At 51.1% G+C, this 22,931-nt stretch overlaps 1 protein-coding gene across 2 annotated transcripts in view; it reads left to right on the top strand.

Moving 5' to 3' along the window:
• The window catches only part of SDK2 (sidekick cell adhesion molecule 2), a 273,296-nt gene that overhangs the window by 166,302 nt on the left and 84,063 nt on the right, over positions 1 to 22,931 (top strand). For both annotated transcript variants that reach the window (XM_046677439.1, XM_046677438.1), the window contains exons 4-6: positions 808 to 955; positions 14,060 to 14,193; positions 21,680 to 21,791. In XM_046677439.1, the coding sequence (XP_046533395.1) occupies positions 808 to 955; positions 14,060 to 14,193; positions 21,680 to 21,791 (394 nt within the window). The remainder of the gene's footprint in view (positions 1 to 807; positions 956 to 14,059; positions 14,194 to 21,679; positions 21,792 to 22,931) is intronic.

The following is a 22,931-nucleotide window of genomic DNA, read 5'->3' as shown; positions in this document are numbered from 1 at the left end:
ACATCCCGTCTCCAAGCCCCTTCCATTAGAATCAGACCCACTGTGATGCCAGCTGGCAGGTGGGCAACCAGAAGTCTTCCTGCTGCATCTCCACTGCTCTCTGCTCCCCTCCTTGCGACAGAACATCAGAGCTGGAATCAGTGTGCCCTCCTTACCTGCCAAGGGGGATGGCACATTTCAGAAAGAGCAATAGGTATTTAGGTTCACACAGACGTGTACCCGCACACACTTGCCACCCAGAGACAGGAGGGAAATCATATCACACCCGTTTAGAGCATGCAAGACCCCCACCTCTTCAGCCTACCCACCCTTCCCTCCCACCAAGGGCAGGGGAGACCCCCCCCCCACAAGACGTGCCCTTCACCTCACATCTCAACCCCTGCCAAACAGTAGGGCTGGGAAGGAGGGACAACTCTGCCTGAGGCCAGACTCTGAGGTCTGAGTTCAAAGCCTGGCTCTGACCCTTACTAGCCATGTGACCTTGGACAGGTCAATGAACCTCTCTGAGCCCATTTGAGCAGTGTTTTCATTGTAAAATGTAGGAAATAATGACCTACCTCTCATGGTTGTTGGATGAATCAATTGATTCATAGATATCTGGATATAAATGGATATGAACCCCAAAAGCACAGAGTAGGGCACAGCATGGCAATAGGGTTTGAGGGTGGGGTGGTGTCCCCCTTCCGCATGGTCATCCTGTGTGCCCCGTGTGTTCCTTCTGCAGCCGCCGCTCCCAGCCCAGGAGCAGGGCAGCCTCTGCGGCTGACCTCCGGCCCCGGAGTCTCGCTTACGTTCTTCTCTCCGCAGACATGGGGAGCTTCGAGGAGGGCGAGAAGCACCAGAGCGTCTCCCACGGAGAGGCAGCCGTCATCCGCGCCCCTCGCATCGCCAGCTTCCCCCGGCCACAGGTGACCTGGTTCCGGGAGGGCCGCAAGATCCCGCCCAGCAGCCGCATGTGAGCCCTGCTCTGGGGGGAATGGGGAGGCGGGGGCAGACGAAGTTTGGGGCCAAAGCCCGCAAAATGCTGAGCAGAGCACTCGCTGCAGAAGCCTTTTTCAGCTCTTCTGGGACGTAGCCAGATTGGGGACCCCGCAGATGATAAAGTGTAGTTTCCAAGGGGCTTTCTGGGAAGGTGCATGCAAAGACACGGAACCAGGACAGCTCAGTCTCCTTCCTGGGGAATCCCAGGGCGTTGGCTCCACTCTCAGCTGGAGAATAATTCTGCCTCTCAGAGCACTTAAAAAACCCAAAGAGGCACAGACAGAGGCGTCATCACCTTGGTTACAGGTCCAGGCGAACACCGCCAGGGAGCCGTGGGAGGGCCTGGCCTCTCCCTACAGGGCGCGGCCCCGGGTGTTTCCGCTGTGCCGTGTGGCTGGGCAGCCGCTGCTGTGCGGGCTGTGTCTTTTGGCTGCGGGGAGGAGGGCAGGCCCAGCAGGGAGAGAAACACACGGCCCTTTCAGCGTTAACAAGGACCCCTCTGTGTGGCCCAAGGCGTTGGCTGTGGCAGCCTGGCTTGTGGGCAGGAGTGATGGAGCCAACACCTCCATCACCGTGTATATATCTCCACAGAGGGCGAAGGCCAGAGCATTTCCTCCTGGGACACACCCGGCCCTCCTGATCCCCCCTGAGGGTCTGGAGCTGGCTTTCCTCTGTGGCACTCTGCCTCTCTCCGACTCCCAGAAAAGAGGGAAGTCCATTCTTGTCCTCAGTCAACTGAGGGTGGAGCCCGGCCTGCTCTCTGTAGGAAGCGGGAGCCCAGATGGACAGTTCTTGCCTTTGGGGACCGTGAAGTCTAGGGAGAGACACACAGTAGTTCTAGCATGGTAAGATCCTGGCAGTGACAGCGGCTGTGAGTTCACTGAGCTCCTGCTGTGTTCTCCAGCTGGGCTGAGCACCCTCTCCTCCAGAACCGGGCATGCTTCCATGGAGGAAACCATCCCCAGAGCGCAGGCTTAAGAGATACTTGTCGAACGGGTGACCCTCACAGTAACACTGTCAGGCGGCTGGTTTTATCCCCATTTTACAGATGGTAAAGTAAAGCCCTCAAAAGTTTAACTACTCTGCCACATCTCACATGGCCACTCCCAGGCTTGTTGACTCCCCGCGTCAGGGTCCTTAATGCTGTCTTATGGGAAAATTATGTGAGAGATATGGGAACAAAAGAGATAAAGTGATTGTACTTGTTGGTCCTGGTACCGTGATTCTCAGCCTGGCCACCTGTGAAATCATTTGGGACAATTTAAAATATCTTGATCTTTAGATCCTAACCGCCCCCACACACATATTCTGATTTCATTGAAATGGAGTGTACCCTGGCATCAGAATTTTGTTTTTGTTTAATTGAGGTCATAATAGTTTATAACATTGTGAAATTTCAGTTGTACGTTATTTGTCAGTCACCATACCTATGTGCCCCTTTATCTTCGTGCCCACCCTCCACCCCGCTTCCCCTCTGCTAACCACTAATCTGTTCTCTTTGTCCGTGTGTTTATCTTCCACATATGAGTGAAATCATTTGCTGTTTGTCTTTCTCAGTCTGGCTTATTTCGCTTGACATAATTCCCTCCAGGTCCATCCATGTCGTTGCAAATGGGACGATTTTGTCTTTTTTAATGTCTGAGTCGTATTCCATTGATCAGTCATGGGTACTTGGGTTGCTTCCACATCTTGGCTATTGTGAATAATGCTGCAGTGAACATAGGGGTGCATAAGTCTCTTTGAATTGTTGATTTCAGGTTCTTTGGATAAATACCCAGTAGTGGAATAGCTGGGTTGTATGGTATTTCCAGTTCTAATTTTTTGAGAAATCTCCATACTGTTTTCCATAATGGCTGCACCAGTGTGCATTCCCACCTGCAGTGGACGAGGGTTCCCTTTTCTCCACACCCTCTCCAACATTTGTTCTTTTTTGTCTTGGTGATTATAGCCATTCTAACAGGTGTAGTAAGGTGATATCTCATTGTAGTTTTGATTTGCATTTCCTTGATTATTAGTGATGTTGAACATCTTTTCATGTGCCTGTTGGCCATCTGTATATCTTCTTTGGACAAACGTCTGTTCATATCTTCTGCCCATTTTTTGATCAGGTTATTTGTTTTTTTGTTGTATGAGTTCTTTATATATTTTGGAGATTAAGCCCTTGTCTCTGACATGTCTCTGATATGATTTACAAATATTTTCTCCAAGTTGGTAGGTTGTCTTTTCATTTTGTTCCTGGTTTCCTTTGCCTTGCAGAAGCTCTTTAGTCTGACAAAGTCTCATTTGTTTATTTTTCCTTTTGTTTCCCTTGCCCAAGTAGACAGAGCATTTGAAAAGATCCTTCTGAGACCAATTTTTCTGCCTATATTTTCTTCTAGGAGTTTTATGCTTTCGCATCTTACCTTCAAATCTTTAATCCATTTTGAGTTAATTCTTGTGTATGGCCAAAGATAATGGTCTACTTTCATTCTTTTGCATGTGGCTGTCCAGTTTTCCCAATGCTATTTGTTTACTTATTTATGTAATTTAAAGATTGGCACCTGACTTAAGATCTGTTGCCAATCTTATTTTTTTTCTTCACCTCCCTAAAGTCCCCCGGTACATAGCTGTATATTCTAGTCGTAGGTCCTTCTGGCTCTGCTACGTGGGACGTCACCTCAGCATGGCTTGATGAGCGCTGCTAGGTCCAAGCCCAGGATCCAAACCAGTAAAAACCCAGTCCACCAAAGCAGAGGGCGCAACCTTAACCACTCAGCCATGGGACTGGCCCCAACACTGTTTATTGAAGAGACTTGCCATTCTCCATTGTCTTGGCTCCCTTGTCGAAGACTAGCTGTCCATAGATGTGTGGTTTTGTTTCTGGGCTTTCAATTCTGTTCCACTGATCTGTGTGTCTGTTTTTGTGGCAGTACCATGCTGTTTTGATCACTATGGCTTTGTAGTACATTTTGAAGTCAGGGTTTGCGATGCCTCCAGCTTTGTTCTTTTTTCTCAGGATTGCTTTAGCTATTCGAGGTCTTTTGTTGCCCTGTATGAATTTTAGAATTCTTTGTTCTATTTCCATGAAGCATGTCTATGGTATTCTGATTGACATTGCATTGAATCTGTAGATTGCTTTAGGTAGTATGGACGTTTTAACTATGTTTATTCTTCCAATCTATGTGCATGGAATGTCTTTCTATTTCTTTATGTCATCATTGTATAAGTGTCTCACCTCCTTGGCTAAATTTATTTCTAGATGTTTTATTTTTATGTTGCTATTGTAAGTGGGATTGTATTCTTGAGTTCTCTTTCTGTTAGTTCATTATTAGAGTATAGAAATGCAACTGAGGGTCCAGCCCCGTGGCCGAGTGGTTAAGTTCGCGTGCTCTGCTTTGGTGGCCCAGGGTTTTGCTGGTTCAAATCCTGGGCACAAACATGGCACCGCTCATCAGGCCATGCTGGGGCGGCGTCCCACATGCCACAACTAGAAGGACCCACAACTAAAAATACACAACTATGTACCAGGGGGCTTTGGGAGAAAAAAGAAAAATATAATCTTTAAAAAAAAAAAAAAGAAATGCAACTGATTTTTGTAAGTTGATTTTTTTACCCTGCAACTTTGCCATAGTTTTTGATTATTTCTAATAGTTTTCTGATGGATTCTTTAGGGTTTTCTGTATATAAAATTGTGTCATCTGCAAACAGTGAGAGTTTCACTTCTTCATTGCCTATTTGGATTCCTTTTATTTCTTTTTCCTGCCTAATTGCTCTGGCCAAAACCTCCAATACTATGTTGTATAAGAGTGGTGAGAGTGGGCACCCTTGTCGTGTTCCTGTTCTCTGAGGGATGGCTTTCAGTTTTTCCCCATTGAGTATGATGTTGGCTGTGAGTTTGTCATATGTGGCCTTTATCCTGTTGAGGTGCTTTCATTCTATACCCATTTTCTTGAGAATTTGATCATACACAGATGTTGGATGTTATCAGATGCTTTCTTTGCATCTATCGAGATGATCATGTGGTTTTTATTCCTCCCTTTGTTAATATGGTGTATCACATTGATTGATTTGCAGATGTTGAACCATCCCTGTGTCCCTGGTATAAATCCCACTCGATCATGGTGTATGATCCTTTTAATGTATTGCTGTATTCGGTTTGCCAATATTTTGTTGAGGATTTTTGTATCTATGTTCATCAGAGATATTGGCCTGTAATTTTCCTTCTTTGTATTGTCTTTATCTGGCTTTGGGATCAGGGTGATGTTGGCCTCATAGAATGAGTTAGGAAGTGTTCCATCTTCTTCAATTTGTTGGAATAGTTTGAGAAGATGGGTATTAAATCTTCTTTGAATGTTTGGTAGAATTCTCCAGAGAAGCCATCTGATCCTGGACTTCTGTTTTTTGTGAGTTTTTGATTACCGTTTCAATCTCTTTACTTGTGATTGGTCTATTCAGATTCTCTGTTTCTTCTTGATTCCATTTTTGGAGGTTGTATGAGTCTAAATATTTATCCACTTCTTCTAGATTGTCCAATTATTGGCATATAGTTTTTCATAGTATGTTCTTATAATCCTTTGTATTTTGGAGGCATCCATTGTAATTTCTCCTCTTTCCTTCCTAATTTTTTTTATTTGAGCCTTCTCTCTTTTTTTCTTAGTGAGTCTGGCTAAGGATTGGTCAGTTTTGTTTATCTTCTCAAAGAACCAGCTCTTAGTTTCATTGATCCTTTCTACTGTTTTGTTTCTTTGTTTGTTTCTATTCCATTTATTTCTACTCTAATTATTATTTCCCTCCTTCTGTTCCTTTGGCCTTTGTTCTTCTTTTTCTAGGTCTATTAGATATAGTTTAAGATTACTTATTTGAGATTTTTCTTATTTGTTAAGGTGGGCCTGTATTGCTATGAATTTCCCTCTTAGGACCACTTTTGCTGCATCACATATGAGTTGGCATGGTGTATTTTCATTTTCATTTGTCTCCAGGTGTTTTTTGATTTCTCCTTTAATTTTTTCATTGATCCATTGGTTGTTCAGTAGCATGTTGTTTAGGCTCCACATATTTGTGACTTTCCCAGCTTTTTTCTTGTAGTTGATATCTAGTTTCATAGCATTATGGTCAGAAAAGATGCTTGATATGATTTCAATCTTTTTAAATTTATTGAAGCTTGCCTTGTTTCCCAGCATATGGTCTATCTTTGAGAATGTTCCATGTGCACTTGAGAAGAATGTGTATTCTGATGTATTTGGATGGAGAGTTCTATATCTATCTATCAAATCCATCTGGTCTAGTTTTTCATTTAATTCCACTATTTCTTTGTTGGTTTTCTATCTGGATGACCTATCCATTAATGTAAGTGGGGTGTTAAGGTGCCCTACTATTATTGTGTTGCTGTTAAAATTCCCCTTTTAGGTCTGTTAATAATTGTTTTATGTATTTTTGTGCTCCTGTGTTAGATGCATATATATTTGTAAGTGTTATATCCTCTTGGTGGAGTCTCTCTTTTGTCATTAAATACTATCCTTCTTTGTCTTTCACTGCCTTTTTTATCTTGAAGTCTACTTTGTGTTGTATAAATATAGCAACACCTGCTTTCTTTTGTTTGCCATTAGCTTGGAATATTGTCTTCCATCCCTTCACTCCAAGCCTGTATTTGTCTTTAGACCTGAGATGTGTTTCCTGGAGGCAGCATATTTTTGGGTCTTGTTTTTTAATCCATCCTGCCACTCTGTGTCTTTTGATTGGAGAATTCAATGCATTTACATTTAATGTGATTATTGATATATGAGGGCTTCGTACTGCCATTTTATCACTTGTTTTCCAGTTGTTCTGTATTTCCCTTCTTTCTTGTCACATGTATTTCTGACTGCCAATTTATTTTAGTTATTCTCTGTGATGATTTTCTCAGTTTTCTCTTTATTTATCATTTGTGTCTCTGTCCTGATTTTTTGCTTAATGGTTACCATGAGGTTTGTATAAAAGATCTCATAGATGAGATAGTCTGTTTTCTGATAGCCTCTTATTTCCTTAGACTAAGCTGGTTCCATCCCTCTCCTCTTCCCCATCTAAGTTGTTGTTACAACTTATTCCATTTTGTATTGTGAGTTTGTGATTAAAATGAAGTGATTATAGTTATTTTTGATGATTTCCTTCCCTTTATCTTTAATGTTATAATTAAATGTTTGCTAACCTGTTCTGATAGAGAGCTGCAATTTCTTGATTTTGTCTATCTATTTATCCCCTTGCTCAAGGCTTTGTAAATCCTTTTTTTTTTTTAAGGTGTGAGGGCCCTTTTGCTTATTTCTTGTGGCGGGGCTGGTTCTTATGGTGATGATCTCCCTCAGCTTTTTTTAATCTGGGAAAGTCTTTATTTCTCCATCAGATCTGAAGGATAATTTCGCTGGATAGAGTATTCTTGGCTGAAAGTTTTTGTCTTTCAGAAGTTTGAATATATCATTCCACTCTCTTCTAGCCTGTAAAGTTTTTGCTGAGAAATCCACTGAAAGCCTGATGGGGTTCCTTGTAAGTTATTTTCTCCTGCCTTGCTGCCCTTAATATTTTTTCTTTGTCATTGACTTTTGCCAGCTGTACTAATATATGCCTTGGAGAAGGTCTTTTTACGCTGATGCAATTAGGAGTTCTATTAGCTTCATTTACATGTAATTCCAGCTCCTTCCTCAAGTTTTGGAAGTTCTCAGCTATTATTTCTTTGAACAAGCTCTCTGCTTCTTTCTCCCCCTCTTCTCCCTCTTGAATACCTATAATCCTTATGTTGCATTTTCTAATTGAGTTGGATATTTCTTGGAGAATTTCTTTATTTGTTTTTAGTCTTAGTTCTCTCTCCTCTTCCACCTGAAGCATTTCTATATCTTTGTCCTCTAAATTACTAATTCCGTCCTCCATAATATCAGCTCTGTTTTTTAAAGATTCCAGATTTTCCTGTATCTCATTCGCTGTGTTTTTCATCTCCAGCATTTCTGATTGTTTTTTTTGATAGTTTCAATCTGTTTTGTGAAGAATTCCCTCTGTTCATTAGTTTTGTTCCTGATTTCATTGAACTATCTTTCTGAGTTTTCTTGTAACTCATTGAGTTTCTTTATGATAACTATTTTGAATTCTCTGTCATTTAAGTTGTAAATTTCTGTGACTTCAGGATTGATTTATGGGTACTTGTCATTTTCCTTCTGGTCTGGAGTGTTAGTATACTTCTTCATGCTATTTGATGGGGTGGACTTTTGCCCTCGCATAGTGGTAGTATCAGGTCACAGATTCTACCTGCTACCACTTGAAGGGGCAGGAGCTGTGTTTTCTGAGCCTGCCATGAACACTGGCAGATGTGCCTGACCGTTGAAAGCTGTGCTGACAGGGCCTGTCTGTGCTTACCTGCTGGTCACTGTCACTCCTCACATGTAGGCACATAGGTGCTCTGGTGGGGGTCCCACACTCTGACCAGCTGGCTGAGCTGGTGTGCCAGGCAGGATTGAAGGAGGGTTGCTCTCTCTCTCACACGTGTGGTCCCATGGGTTCCCACTCTGCACTCGCCGTCTGCCCACCTAGGATGCTCAGCTTGGTGGGGACACCCCCATAATTGCTTAGCCACCTCGGTGTGGAGTGTTCCCACAGGTCAGGAGGCAACTCTGAGGAGTGAAGGCATTCCTGCAGAGGGCTGCCTTTCCCCTTCCCCCTCTCAGAGTTGCACACCAGCTGCCACGCAAGGTCCTGTGCCCTAGGCCACTGCCTCCCAGGAGGGTCCAGCACTCCCACCTTCAGATGCACATCTGCACAGATCTCTCAGACTCTACTGTGTGTGTGAATGTTTCTGTTGGTTTATGCATGTCCTTTTCATTATACCTTAGGGGCAAGATACTAAGGGAAGAGCTCACTCTCCCATGATGCTGACATTACTCTCTCACAAATAATTTTTTAGTATAAGTGTGTTCCAAATGCTGCATGGGCACACTTATATTAAAATTTTATTCTCTATCTCAACTTGAACTGAGTATCTTATATTTTTCTTTGCTTAATCTGGCAACCATAACTCTCTGTAGGTTAGAAAGAGACAGAGAAAAGAGGGGATTCTCAAACATTTTTGAGGTTTTAGGACCCATGCTCTAATCTATGTCCTCCTTGAGATATCTGTTTGGTGGTTCAGAGATGTCTTAACCAGATCCAATATGCAGCACAGGGACAGGGGACAGGGTCCCCAGATGTGAGGTCCAGTGCAATTCAGGGAAACTTTGATTCATGGGTCTGAGAGCTGGGGAAGGGAGAACTCACTCCCCAGCCCAGCTATCACTGCCCCGGGCTGCCCTGGGCAGAGCTGCCACCCTGTCATTTTCGAGAGCCATGCCCCCTCGATGCCATGACACTGCTTCCTGCGTCACTCTCAGAGGAGGCACTGGCCAGCCAGCATCAGAATTTTTAAAAACTCCCCGGTGATTCTGACATGCAGTCACAATTGAGAACCACTTTCCTAGAATGTATCCATTATCTACAGACACAATAATGCCGCATAAAAAGTGGTCCCAGGGACCTGAAACAGTGAGCATATATTTGCCATATGGATCTGCAGGTTGGTGATCTTGGCTGGGCGCTCACTTGTCTGGGGTTGTCTGGCTATTGCCCTATCAGAGTTTCTGGGTGTCTCACCTCTACTCCACACATCTCGTCCTCCAGCCAGCTAGCCCTAGCATCTTCTCCTGGCAATTGCAGGGGAGCAGGAGAAGAAGCAGAAACAGATTTTTGAAGCCTCTGCTGACATCCTGTTGGCCTAAGAAAGTCACATGGTAGAGCTCAGAATCAAGAAGCAAGGAAATTGCCTCTGCCTGTTGAGCGAGAGGACCTGCAGAGTCACATGGCATAGAGTGTGGCTACAGAGTGGGTGAAGAGTCAGGGCAGAACCCCAGGTCAGTGGGTGGACCATGCTGTGTGAGTCAGAGCATGCTCCCCTGAGGCCTAAATAAGCTTCAATAAAACCGGCAGAGCATGGTGAAAGTTAACACTGATTCTGAGGTTAATTATAGAAGGGGAATGCTCTGCCACACGGGTGCTGAGACAGTTAGATGAGTCCTCACCCCTTCCTAACTCCTTTTTCCAAGATTATCTCACATGTCCTAGGTGTATCAATGATGGCATCCTGCAAGCCAATCAGTTGATAGTTGCTACCTGGAATACTGTGTTGAGAAGGATTCTGAAGCTTCATCCAGACTCAGTGGAAAGAGGGCCATGATAGATTGGCGATGTCTCCCGTGGCTGTGCCAATGGGGCATGTAGGCCTTTATCCACTATGTTTGCTGCAGTAGATGAAACCTTTCTCCAACCTCACTTCCATCATCCCTTTCCTAACACCTCTCTACCTCCTTTTTTCATTCCTGATCTCCGTCCTCACCCTCTTTTTATTCCCAGCAGCCTCTGGCACCCGGACAGAGCAGTCTTGGCATGCACACATGCACACCTTCATGGTCACACCCACTGCTTCCTGCCCTCTCCATCACTCTTACCAAACACGGACTAGAGCACCATGGTGATTTTGTCCAGCAATTGCAGTGAATTAATATTCATAACGAGAGGAAAGGCCCCTGGAAGCAAATTCTCTGGTGTCTGTTTGCCAGAGATACATATCTGATGAGCGGTATCAGCCAGAGGGGTGCGCGGGGCACTGACAGTGTGCACTATCTACAGAGGGCCGCTCTCCCTGCTGGGGCAGCGATGACGATTACAATGCCTCGCCCATTCCCTGGTGCTTATTATTGAAAAGGAGACAAGATTCTTAACCATGGCACATGCTGGGGGCTTTGGGCAGGTTCTCAGACGGTTTATTTTATTCTTAATTAAATTATCAATTGTGCCCCCATGGAGTCGAGAAAAAAGGGCTGGCTTAATAGGATTGTGGCCGGAAGGTGGGATGGGAGCTGGGCCAGTCAGAGAGGCGGGAAAGACCTAGTCAATTGAAACCAGAGAATTATGGCTGAACAATATAACCCAGCCCTCGCCTGAGCCCTGATGTCCACGCCCCTCAAGAATTCTCCTGCCAGCTTCTTTCCGTGGAGGTGTATCTGGGGGCAGCAGGCTGGAAGCCTCCTGGGTGCCAGGAACAGCTTTGTGCACTTTGGAAGTGAGGTACGGCCCTGTTCCAGAACCATCTATCAAGGGGATGGTCATCCTGCCGAAGGCTGTAAGCCCAGGGACCTCAGCCACCTGCTGAGGGCAGAGGGAGGACAGGTCATAAGGCCATCAGCACTTTGCAATCCCTCTGCCCCTGTTCCACTCCACGCTCGGGACTCGAACCCAGGCCCTGTGGGCCCCGGTGCAGAGTACTGTCCTCTCGTGCTAGTCGAGGCAGTGCCAGCTGCAGTAACAGACAGACCCCCAAATCCCAGGACTCAGCACATAGAAGTGCATTTCTTGCTCAAAGTCCCCCCATGGGCGAGGGATGGGAAGGGGCCTCTCCTCCACAGTCATTCAGGGACCCTGGCTGTGGGAGCTCTGCCATCACCAGCACTGGGCTTCCACGTTGCCCTGCACTGACGGGGGGGGGGGGGCAAGAACGTGGGCATCGTGCAGGGGTTCTTGTGGTCTCAGCCTAGCAGTGGGGCACATCCCTTCCTCCGTATCCCCCGGCTCAGCCACACTGCCCCATCTGGATACAAGGGGGCTGGGAAGGGCGGCCCCCAACTTCTCAACAACTACGGTACAGATCTTCCTCAGCTTACGACGGGCTTATGTCCTGGTAAACCTGCATATCGCCAGCCTGAGAAAAGATCAAAATTCAAACTTTGAAGCACAGTTTCTACTGAATGCTTATCGCTTTAGCACCATCGTAAAGTCAGAAAATTGCAAGTCAAATCATCGTAAGTCAGGGACCGTCTGTATCCGTGGAAGGGGCTCCCGAAACTGAGGTGGACACTGACCATCTCTGCCACCTCGACACGCCATCCCACCTAGGACAGGATATCTCCGTCGTGGTCCCGTCAACATTCAGGGCCTCATTCACTGTGCGGGCTGTCCCGTGCATGGAGGATGCTCAGCAGCATCCCTGGCCTCTGCCACCAGTTGCTTTTAGCACCCCCACAACTGTGACAGCCAAAGGTTGCCCAGACGTTGCCAAATGTCCCCTGGAGGGCAAAGCCACCCCTGGTTGAGAATCCCTGACCTGGAAGTCTCCACCATAATATAGACGAGATATAGCTAAAGGAGAGGACAGGGCTGGGGAGAGTCTTCCTGCTCTAGGAGAGAAGGAACTGGAGGTGGGAGCCGCCTTCTCTGGAGGCCACGAGGGGGCTCAGGCGATGCAGGTGAGCCGGAGAGTGGGACCAGGCCCTGCCCAGCGCACCCACCCATCGAAGGCTTCCTTCAACCTGCTCACATGATGCCCTGGCAACGGGAGTGGCTGGGGAAGCTGGAACCGCGTGGTCCAAGTGCACTGCTGAGCATCAGATTAGCCGTGACGTTGGCCCATGTGCCAGGTGAGGGCCGTGTGAGAGGGAGGGGGACAGGCTCAGGCCCCGGTGGGGAAAGAACAGAAGGAGCGACAGGAATCAGACTCGCTCACGCTCCGAGCTGGAAGGAACCCTCGCAAGCATCTGCTTCTGCCCCTTGCACAGAGGAGGAAACTGAGGCCTGGCAAGGAGGAGGTGACATGCTCCTAAGAGGCTGGGGCGGAGCTCCATCCCAGAGCTCACCCCTGCCCCGCCCAGAGCCCAGCCTCCCTGCCCCCAACCCTCGCCCACCCCTGCAAGCTACACTCAAGGGCAAGGGTCCCTGCAGGAGACACTCACGTGGGGAAATGGTCACCATCCTTGTCCCAGTTTTGCCACTTTTAAAATATTTTAGCTTGGCTCTGTTGCACCTCCCATCACCCCACTAACTGGTAGTTAAAAGAGGTCTTCAAAAAGAAAAAGGCCATCTTAGGGTACCCAAGAGTTGGGGCAGGAGGTCTTTGCCTTCCTACATCTCGGAGCTCCACTGACGGTGTGAGACTCAACACATGAACCCCCAAAACCAAGAGAGAGGGGACCGCAGCGTACCCTGGCTGGGAGAGGCGTTAGTGGGGATGTTTATTTGAGAGCGTGTTTAAAACTCTGTAACATTCATCTAATGGGAAAATTTGAAAAGAATTCAACTGGATTTGTCCTTGTTAAACTAACATTAAGGATGTTGAACAGCTGTCTCGGGCACATCACATTAAAATCTGGAGATAGACTTGACAAACTAATGGTTTTGCTTGTCACGGGGAGAACGGGTGAAGGGAGGAGCCGGGCAGAGTGGCCCAGGCAGCGCTCCCGGCTCTGTTTCACCCACATCGAGTTGGGTCCCCGGCTGCCCCCCTGGACCAGCCCCTCTTCTCTGCCTGCACACCTGGGTGCTGGGGGCTCCATGAGGGGATCTCAGCAGAGGGAGCCAGTTTAGAAGTAAACAGCCCCTGTCTGCACCCCACTGCCCGGCCAGCCTCTTTTCCTCCTCTCAGTCAGCCCAGACAATGCCACTTTTGTTGACTGGCTTCAGGGAGATGGAAATTGATACCCTAAGAAGGGGTTGGAGGGAGATGTGACCCCAGGAGTCTGCGTTCCGTCAACCTGTGGCCTTTGAATCAACCTAAATAAATTTAGGATTAGGTGAAGGCACTGGTTCTGGAATGGTCCTGCTCATTTCTAAATTCATTATCATCACTCATCATTCACTCATTCATTCATTCATTCCAAGACATTTTTTCAGTGTCCGGATGCTGCTGATGTAGAGATAACCACACACAGCCGTTGATGCTATGACAGGGAAAAGGGCAGAATCCCGCAGGAGCTCAGACCCCTAGTGCAGGCTTGGGGTGGGGGCAGGAAGCTTCACGCGGACAGTGGTCTCAGCGCTCTGGGCATGTGCTGTATTTGGGTCTGACCCCCAGTGCTGGCAGTGTGCTGGATTCTCTACAAACTGCACATGGCTGGAGTTTAGGCAGTAAATGGTTTTGGGGGTGTGCTGGAGGAGGGGCTCCGAGAGGCGGCTGCGGGGGGAGGTCTGGTCCAGCCACCTGCTTCAGGTCCCTGTTGCACCCATCGCTGGATGCTCAGAGCCCCTGAGGCCCCTGTCAGAGGAGTCCTTTTCCTCTTCCCAGAGCCATCACCCTGGAGAACACCCTTGTCATCCTGTCAACGGTGGCTCCCGACGCAGGCCGCTACTACGTGCAGGCTGTTAATGACAAGAATGGGGACAACAAGACCAGCCAGCCCATCACGCTCGCGGTGGAGAGTAAGTAAGCGGCAGAGCCTGGGACCGAGTGCGGAGCGTGTCATTAAATCTTGGGAATGGGGCTCCAGGGGGTCACTGGGAAGATGGAATGGCGGTGGAGGGGGAGGCGGGGCAGGAGACCTCCTGAAGAGGAGGAGACGCAGCTGGGGTGAGTGTGAGGGCAGAGGCAAGTCTGAGATTCTGCATCAGGAGAGGGGATGCCAGCCTGGTTGTTAGCGGGGCCACCGGAGACCTGGGGAGAGCGTGGATGTAGGAGAGAGCGTGTGCCTGTGTGGGTTACAGCCGCCCCTCGGGCTCAGGTGCTGAAGGGAGAGCATGCCAGTAGATGGGAAGTTTTTAAAGAAACACACCAACTGCCTCTGCTCAGCTGGCATATAAAAAGCGCTGCTTCCACTCAGAGCCAGGACGTCCTTTCTGATGGGCACACGGCTCTCTGCCCAGGCGCCCACCTAAACGTGCCCCTCTGCCCATCCCCTGAGACCACCCCGTGCCCTGCAAGAGAGAGGCAAAGCCCTCCCAGTGGCAGAAGGTAGCAAATTTAAAGGGTGACTCCTTGGGTTTCCTACGGCAAAGAGGTATTTGTCCCCCCGAGACTGAAGGCAGGTTTCTGAGCCATGATGGAAATGCTGGGGATGCCCACCCTGCCTGGTTCTCCCGGCCAGGCCGGCCCCTCCCTCCGTGCTCCATCCCTGGGATAGAGCAGGTGGGTGGGGTGGCTCCGGCAGCAGGCGCAGGCTGGGAATCACGGAGCACGTGAGATGAGGCCAGAGCCTCCCGCAGCAGCCGAGCAACCACACAAGCTGGGGGAGCCAGATGTTCACATCCCTCCACATCTGTACAACTCCTGCTCCAAAAGCAAGTCTCATTTATCATCCATGGTTGAGTTGGGACGCACCCACCGGCAGCAAATGAGGATTCAGGTCAGCACAGAACCTCCCCGTGTCCTTCCTCCAGTCCCAGCCTCTGTGTGACGTTGCCCGAAGGGCCCAGAACATTCCTCAGCCCCTACCATGCCCATTCCTATGAGCACCAGCAGAACAGCTTCTCATTTCTGCAGAGTTCTCTCCCTCCCCACCCCAGGCTCCAGTCTGCCGAGAGAGAGACCTGGGTACAGGGAGGAGCGTTCCATATTGGATACTGACCTATCACAGTCACACGTATAACCTCTGACATTGACCTGGGCCAGGGTCTCAGTGTAGTCTCGGCAGCCTGGGGCCCAGCCCATTGCCTGGGGCTGCGATTTCTGTAGGAAAAGAAGTTTAATCATTGAAGGGAGATGCTTTTCCCCACGTAGTTTTCACTGATCAGACTACCTGGAGTCTAATGGAATCCAGTCATTTGGTAACAGGCCATGTTCACGGTCCGAGTCAAGGCCAGACATCTTCCTGAGTGACTCAGTTTACCCTAGAGCAGAGGTTGGAGCCTCCCACTCTGTACTCCTACCCCAGCACCTAACCTGCTCGTGGGAGTAAACCAGCTTCTCTCCCGGCCCACTGTGGGGTCCATTCATTCTCTGCTCCATGTCAATCCCCCCAACCCTGACCAGCCCAGGGGCGTCAGGAGGGCCCCCGACCCCCACGTCTGCCCAGGCCCCCCTCGGCTGCCTGTTTCTGCCACTCCATCACCCTCGCCTCCTGCTCTCACGCGCTGATTTGTGCTGGATTGAGAACAGAATCAGCTGATTTTCAGCTAATTTCTTCTCCCACGAGCGACTGCACTCCAAAACCCTGTGCCTGTCATGACACAAATCCCCCAGCCTGCCTGTCTGCCAGCCGATTCAGCAGGAGCAATTGCCACTTCACCTGCCACCGGCCCCATCTCCCCTTGTCTGACTCCCGAGCCTCGCCCCTCCCCCCTCCTCCCTCCTCTTTTCTTAGCGGCCTCCTGGGAGACGCCTATGCTCTTCAGAAACGGAGAAGGAGAGAGCAAGGCCAGTGACCCTGAGAGTTGCCCCCTGCCCGGGTATCACCCTGGTGACCTCACTTGGACTGTCACAGCTCTTGAAAAGTCCACACCTGGGTGGTGGCCCCACACCCAGGGATCAGAGTTGCACTGTCTAATCGAAATATACTGGGAGCCACATAAGTAATTTGAAATTTGCTAGTAGCCCCATTTTTAAAAAAGGAAAAAGAAACAGGTGAAATTAATTTTATTGATATATTTTATTTAACCTAACATAGCCAAAATATTGCCATTTTAACATACACTCAAAATAGAAAGATACTAATGAAACACTTTACATTATTTTTTTTTTTTTGTACCAAGTCTTCGAAATCCATGTGTATTTTCCCCTTACGGTGCCTCTCAATTTGGATGCTAACTTTTTATCTGAAATATGTGATCTGTATTTAGATTTCATAAAATTTACAGCTGAAAAGGTAGAGTCCCAGGCCCAAACTGTTCCACACATGCTTAAAAAAGTGTTCTAATAACTGATTTGGAGATCTGTTTTTAATTAAATGTAAATTAGATATAATTAAATCCCATTAAATCAAAGGGCACCAGCCACATTTCCAGAGCTCAGAGCCACCTGTGGCTCGTGGCCCCTGTGTTGGAGGGGCGGTCCAAGCTCGTGGGCGGCTGGAACCTGCCCAGGAGGGGAGGGGCTCATCTCGCCACCCCACCACTCATTTGACCTGTGGCCCAGTGAGTCACATGGTCCCGGGGCCTCAGTTTTCTCATCTGTAATGTGATGCCAATGGCACAGCGTGGTTGGAGGACTAAATGAGGTGACTCCGGGAGAATGGGTCACGGTGGGTGTTCTCCTTGTGCCTGTTATCAAAATCGTCCCGGGGCAGCAGGATCTGACTTTGCCCGTCTGGGGAGCCCCCTGCTCCTTCCAGCCCCGAGCACGTCAGGAACCCCCATGGAAGATGCCACTCCTCCTGGCTCTGGTTTGCGTGTGACTTTCCTGGCTTGACCTTTGAGGCCCCGTTCACCCCACTGTCCAGAGCACTAATAAGGCAGATGTCCGGCGTTCCGTCCCTCAGCTCAGCCAGGCTGTCCCCTCACCCTAGCCGGTCATCGGAGACCCGGGAGCAAGGAGATGGCTCGGCACAGCCTTCGCCAGCAGAGAACACTTGACTGGAAGGCGTGCCTGCTGAGGGCAAGTCCCTGCCGCCCCTCGGCCTCTCTGACACCCCCAGTCTGCCCCGAGTGTCCCCCATGGCCCTCCCCTCACACCAAGAGCTTCCGTTTCCAGCGCTCCCGTGTGCTGGGCGCCATCCAGGCACCTGCGGGAATCGCCAAGTCCATCTGTATGACAGGCACTGGAGGCAGGTCATTATTGTCATCCGCAAGTCACAGATGAGAGCACGGAGGAAGCGGATGCCGCAGAGGTGAAGCAAGTTAGTTCCCAGTGACATTTGCTAGTAACTGCTAACGGACACACCAGGCGGGGGACCGGGTCTCCTGGCCACAAACCTGCAGCCTTAGACGCTCCCCAGATCCTCTCGGGCCCAGCCTTGCGCAGTCTCATGGGAAACTCCCTCTGCCAGACACTGAAAGGCGTCCTGTGGTCTCCTTCCTTCCACTCCATGAGGCGTCCTCTGAACCCCCGTCTGCCCTCAACCCTCTCAGCCTTTACCTCCCACTGCTGCCAGCTCCCCTGCTCCCCCAGCCCTGTGCATGCCGTCTCCTTCCCCCATCACTGGTCCTTCCTAGTGGCAAATCCACCAGCTTCTCTCCACCTTGGTGCTCCTTGACCACCCCGGACACAGCACTGTTGATGCCCTCCCGGGCACCCTGTGCCTGGAGATCCAGGACCTGTGCCCACACTGTCTCTCACGGTCTCCCCGTCCCCATCGCTGCGCCTTCTCCCCTGAAGTGAACAAGCCCAGCAAGCCTGGTTCTCAGCTCCTTGTCCGCCCCCCATTGCCTGGTCCCCCCCAGCTCTCCATCCTCTGCCTCACATCTGCACAAACGGCTGCTCCGTCCCCCTCACCAGCCGGGGCTCCTGCCTCGAGTCTCTGGGCGTCTCCTCTTGAACAGGTCCGTTCAGACATCCCCCCACCATCTCAAACTCAGCGTGTCAAAATCCAGATTCATCTCCCAACTTGGAAACCAGGTCCTCCTGGGCGTCACTTTTCTTTGCAAAGGGGGCCCCATCTCCAGGCATTTAGTCTCCAATCCCCTCATCACCCCACTGTCTCCCTCCACCCCCAGACCATCACCAGGCCCTGTCGACTGTGTCCTCCTGTCTGTCATCCCCTCTGTGATGCCCACCGAGGTGCCCGCAGGCTGACCTGTAAATCCTCAGTTAGTCAGACCCTGATCTAACCTCTCCCAGTCAAATCTGCCTTTACTCCCCCTAGCAGGGATGGAAAATGGGTTTCAACTCCTAGGCCAGCTCTGATCTACGCTTGGCAGTGTACTGTGTTAAGAGGGATTCAGAGGACACATCTGGGCTCGGCCAGGAAAAGCACTGCAACCAGTTAGCGCTTTCTCCTGGAGGCGAAGGGGCGTGGGCTGGGGACAGGGTAGCACGAGGGCCAGGATCTGCCACCTCCGTGACTGTCCTTCCTCATCCCTCCGGGTGCTCCGAGGGCTACCCCAGCACAGGGCCCACACCTTCACTCCCACAGGGCTCCCATTCTAGAACATCCTTCACTCCTTCTGGATCCTCTCAGGTCCAGTCGAGCTCCCCACCTCCTGTGAGCCCCCAGGGAGCACTTGAGGCTCGATCTCCTGAAGCACTTAACGTGCACCCTCTCCCTCAGTCAAGAGCCCCCTGAGGGTCTGTGACTTTCCCCTCTGGGTGGCCCCTGGGTCCTTCACTTGGTCGAGGCCGGATGGGATGGGGGGTGGGGCCAAGGAGGCTCTCCCGGAGCACAGGGAGGCAGATCCCCAGGAGGGGACTGTGCTTTATTGAACACTCCCATGTGCCAGGTGCTCACCCCCGACCCGCTTAGCCGCCCCATGGGGCCCTCCTTCCCAGCGCCATCACGGGCGTCTTTAGACCTTTAAAAGTCTTAGCACCCATCTGACTTCCTCCCAGACCCAGCAGTCCGTGAGGACAGACCCCTGCCCGTCTCGCTTGGTGGGGAATCGCTGGCACACGCTCAGAAGAGACTTGTGGGGTCGGGGGCTGACCCCACACACCTTGGGAAGAGGTGATTTTCATCCCCATTTTGCCGCTGAGAAAAGAGACTCAGTGGAATGAAGTGCCTGCCTGGGGCAGAGCAAGGTGCTGAGTGGTCTTCCTGACCCCCAGGCCTCCTTCACTGGGTCCAGGGTCCCGGGGCATCACCGGTGCCTCCTCTCCGGTCCCACAGGCTGCCACCTGGGCCTGGGCGTGACCCCCTGTAGTCCCTGGGTGGGTGTGGGTCTCCCCCCTTCCCTCCCTTCTCCCCTCCCAAAGCCGACCAGCCAGCTGGCCGAGGTCCTGGGGTGACCCTCGTATTTTTCAACTCCGAGGGCTCTCTGTTTACCCGGCCGCACCGTGCGGCTCGCCGCCTGGGCTCTGACCGTCTGTCTCCTCCTCGTGCCCCATTAATCTGGCCCGGTACCTGAACGCCCGGCACGTGATAAACTACTTAGAGCACGCTTTTATGGATTCAGCTATATCAGCAGCTTTCAATCCGATTGCTCTTTATGGCACCTACATGAGGCTTTTATATTGTTGCAATTATTTTGCTTTATATGCTTCCTTTTTTCCTTCTTCATTTTATTTTATTTTTTACATTTTACTCCCATCCTACCTGGCTTTTTCCGGTTAGGCCTGGAGCTTCCTTGTGGCCTGGAGGCGAGGCAGGAAAACCTGCTGGGGTCCCACAGGAGTGGCCCAGAGCGGCATGGGGCCACCGTGTGCCCTCCCCATTAGGATGTCCTATTGCTGTGGCCCCAGGGCCATGCATGTCGTTCCAGCTGCCGCCTCCGGAGCCTACTGGAAAGGGGCCAACTGGATAGATTTGTTGCGAGAGGAAAAGTCCTCTGTGGTTGTATTTTCAGGAGCTGGGGGGCAGGTGTACAGAGAATATTGGAGTTTCTGCCAATATTGGGCCTGTGCTGACCCACCGAGATAAGAACTGGCCACTTCTTAAAGAATTCAAAACATAGAAAAGGGAATGGTCTGGCCTCTCTTAGAAGATTTGGGCTGCTGAGTTGTTTGGTGCTAATAAAGCTGGCTCATGATAAGTTCTCTTTAATTTCAGTCACCTTCTCTGGAAGTTATCCAGCAATAGCTCCAGTTCCATGCATTCATTCACCTAACAAATATCTGTGAGCCTACTGTGTGCAGACATCGTTCCTGTGCTGGAGAGGTGGGGGTGAGCAAGACCGTCCAGTCAGCTCAGGCTGCGGTCAGAGTCCCGCAGACGGGGGCTGAAACCCACACACTTATTTCTCACGGTCCCCAAGGCTGGACGTCCCCGACCAGGCTGGCTGCAGGCCTGGTTTCTGCTGACGGCTCTCTTCCCGGCTGCAGATGACCGCCTTCTCGCTGTGTCCTCACATGGCAGGGAGAGCTCGGGGGTCCCTTCGTCTTCTTGTCAGGGTGCCAGCGCTGGGGGATTAGGGCCCCAGCATCATGACCTCCTTTACTCCAGTGACCTCCTGAAAATCCCTCTCCAGATACAGTCACCTGGGGATAGGGGTTCAACGTGGGAATCTGGGGGGACACAGTTCAGTTCAAAGCAGAGACCCTTGAGCTCCCTGCCCCTGGGATGGGTGGATTTCCTAGGGCCGCTGTCACAGGTACCGCAAGCTGGTGGCTCTAGCGCCAGGAACGTCTGCTCTCCCAGTGCTGGAGGCTGGAAGGCTCGAGTTCAGGTGTCGGTGGCCCCGGCTCTCTCTGGAGGGTCAGAGGAGGCTCCTTTCCTGCCTCTTCCAGCCTCTGGTGCTGCTGTCAATCCTTGGCCTTCCTTGACTTGTGGATGCCTCACTCCAGTCTCCGCCTCTGTCTTCGTGTGGCCTTCTCCTCCTGTGTGTCTGTGTCTCTGTGTCTAAACGTCCCTCTTCTTCTAAGGACACATCGTGTTAGATTTAGGGCCCACCCTGATGCAGTGGGACCTCATCCGAACTTGGTGACATCTGCAAAGACCCTCTTTGCAAATACGGTCACGTTCACAGCTGCCATAGGTGGAACTTAGGGGGACAGTGTTCAGCCCAGTACAGGGAGTTTGCGTCCTGGTGGAAGATGAAGCCAGCCGACAAGATGCATGCAGGTCAGGAAAGGATCTGAAGGCAAAAAACAGGACCAGAGGAGGAGGACGGGCTGCATTACAGGAGGAGGGGGCAGGCCTTGCGGTCTTCAGTGGGCTCTCCCTCGACACTGCGTGGAGACCCTCAGCAGAGGAGGAGGAGAGGGGAGAGGGTCCCTGGGGCCATTGTGTGGAGGTTCGGCTCTGGGGCTGCCCAGGCGGCTGCCCCGTGGCCACCTGCCCACTCCGTGAGGACGAAGGTCTCTCGGGCATCAGCCTCTCATGGGGGCCCTGCAGAGGTGGGATTTCCAAGCTCTGTCCCCTGCTAACCTCTAACTTCTCCCCAGATGTAGGGGGCCCTGCAGACCCCATCGCCCCCACCATCATCATCCCTCCCAAGAACACCAGCGTGGTGGCCGGGACCTCGGAGGTGACCCTGGAGTGTGTGGCCAACGCCAGGTGGGTAATGCTTCCCCTCTCTCCCCTTCACTCTTGGATCCCGCGGCTGCTCCCGTGGGCTCCAAGGAGACCGGTCAGGATTCAGAAAGGTCCAGAAGCCATATCATATGAGGGCCTGTGAAAGGAGATGGAGAATTTAGCCGAGAGGAGGAACAACAGGTGGACATGCTAGCTACTGTCCCGGCTCATTCTCTGTGGCCCGGAGGAGAGGCCAAGCCCTGGACCTGGTGGAGCAGCAGATCTGAGCCCAGGCTGTTTGGGGCCGGTGGGGGATCCACTCCCTCCAACCCTCACGGCAGCCTGGAGGGGGCAGGTCACCTCTACCCGCAGAGCCCTCCTCACGTGCAGGCGTGTGCCAGAGGGAAGCCGTGTGGGAGAGCGTTCACGTGGTGGTTAAGAGGATGGACTCTGCAGGAGGGTGGACATGGGGTCCGGTGCACTTGCGGTCCTTCCCAGCCACGGATGACCCTCCCTTCCTCGTTTCTCCCAACAACCACCACCCAGCATAGGTGTCACTACCCCAAAGCCCAGAGAGGGCAAGCAACCTGCCCAAGGTCACCTGCTGGCTGATAGCAAGGTTGAAATGCAACAGGTGGCCCCCGAGCGCAGGCTCGCTGCCATGCCCAGACCCTGAGTCTCCTTGGCTGTAAGATGGGAGTGACTTGAGCACCTTCCTCACCAGTCAGCAGGCGGGTGGAAGGCTGGACCCAGCCTGACCTCACACGTCATAGATGCTCAGAAAGATGATCTGATGTGATGGCTGGGGAGTTAGACCGATGACCCTGAGGTCACCTCAGCTGCAGATTCCAGGAGAGCCTGTCCCTGTCGCAGCGTTGCTAGTACACTCCTGGGGACCCAAACTTCTCACAAGCATGGGACGGGCTGCCGGGATGCGATGGGGCAGGAAGCAGACGAGACCCGCAGTGAAAGGCCTGCCCCAGCCCACACAGCCAGTGTGGCCCGAGCCTGCTCGACCACGGAACCCCTTCTCCATGGGGTCCTCTGAACACCCCGTGGAATTAGCACACCCCACTTCAGCAGATCAGGCCCCGGGGACCCGCCAGGTGCTGAACATAAGAGCTGGGCAAACCGAATCTCAGGGCCTTGGGGGTGCCGGCTTGGTGACGGTGGGAAAGCGGG

This window comes from Equus quagga, chromosome 11 (genome assembly GCF_021613505.1).
Source record: "Equus quagga isolate Etosha38 chromosome 11, UCLA_HA_Equagga_1.0, whole genome shotgun sequence".
NCBI classification, from domain to species: domain Eukaryota; kingdom Metazoa; phylum Chordata; class Mammalia; order Perissodactyla; family Equidae; genus Equus; species Equus quagga.
Note: the sequence above shows the minus strand (reverse complement) of the source record. Positions and strands in the feature narration are given on the sequence as shown.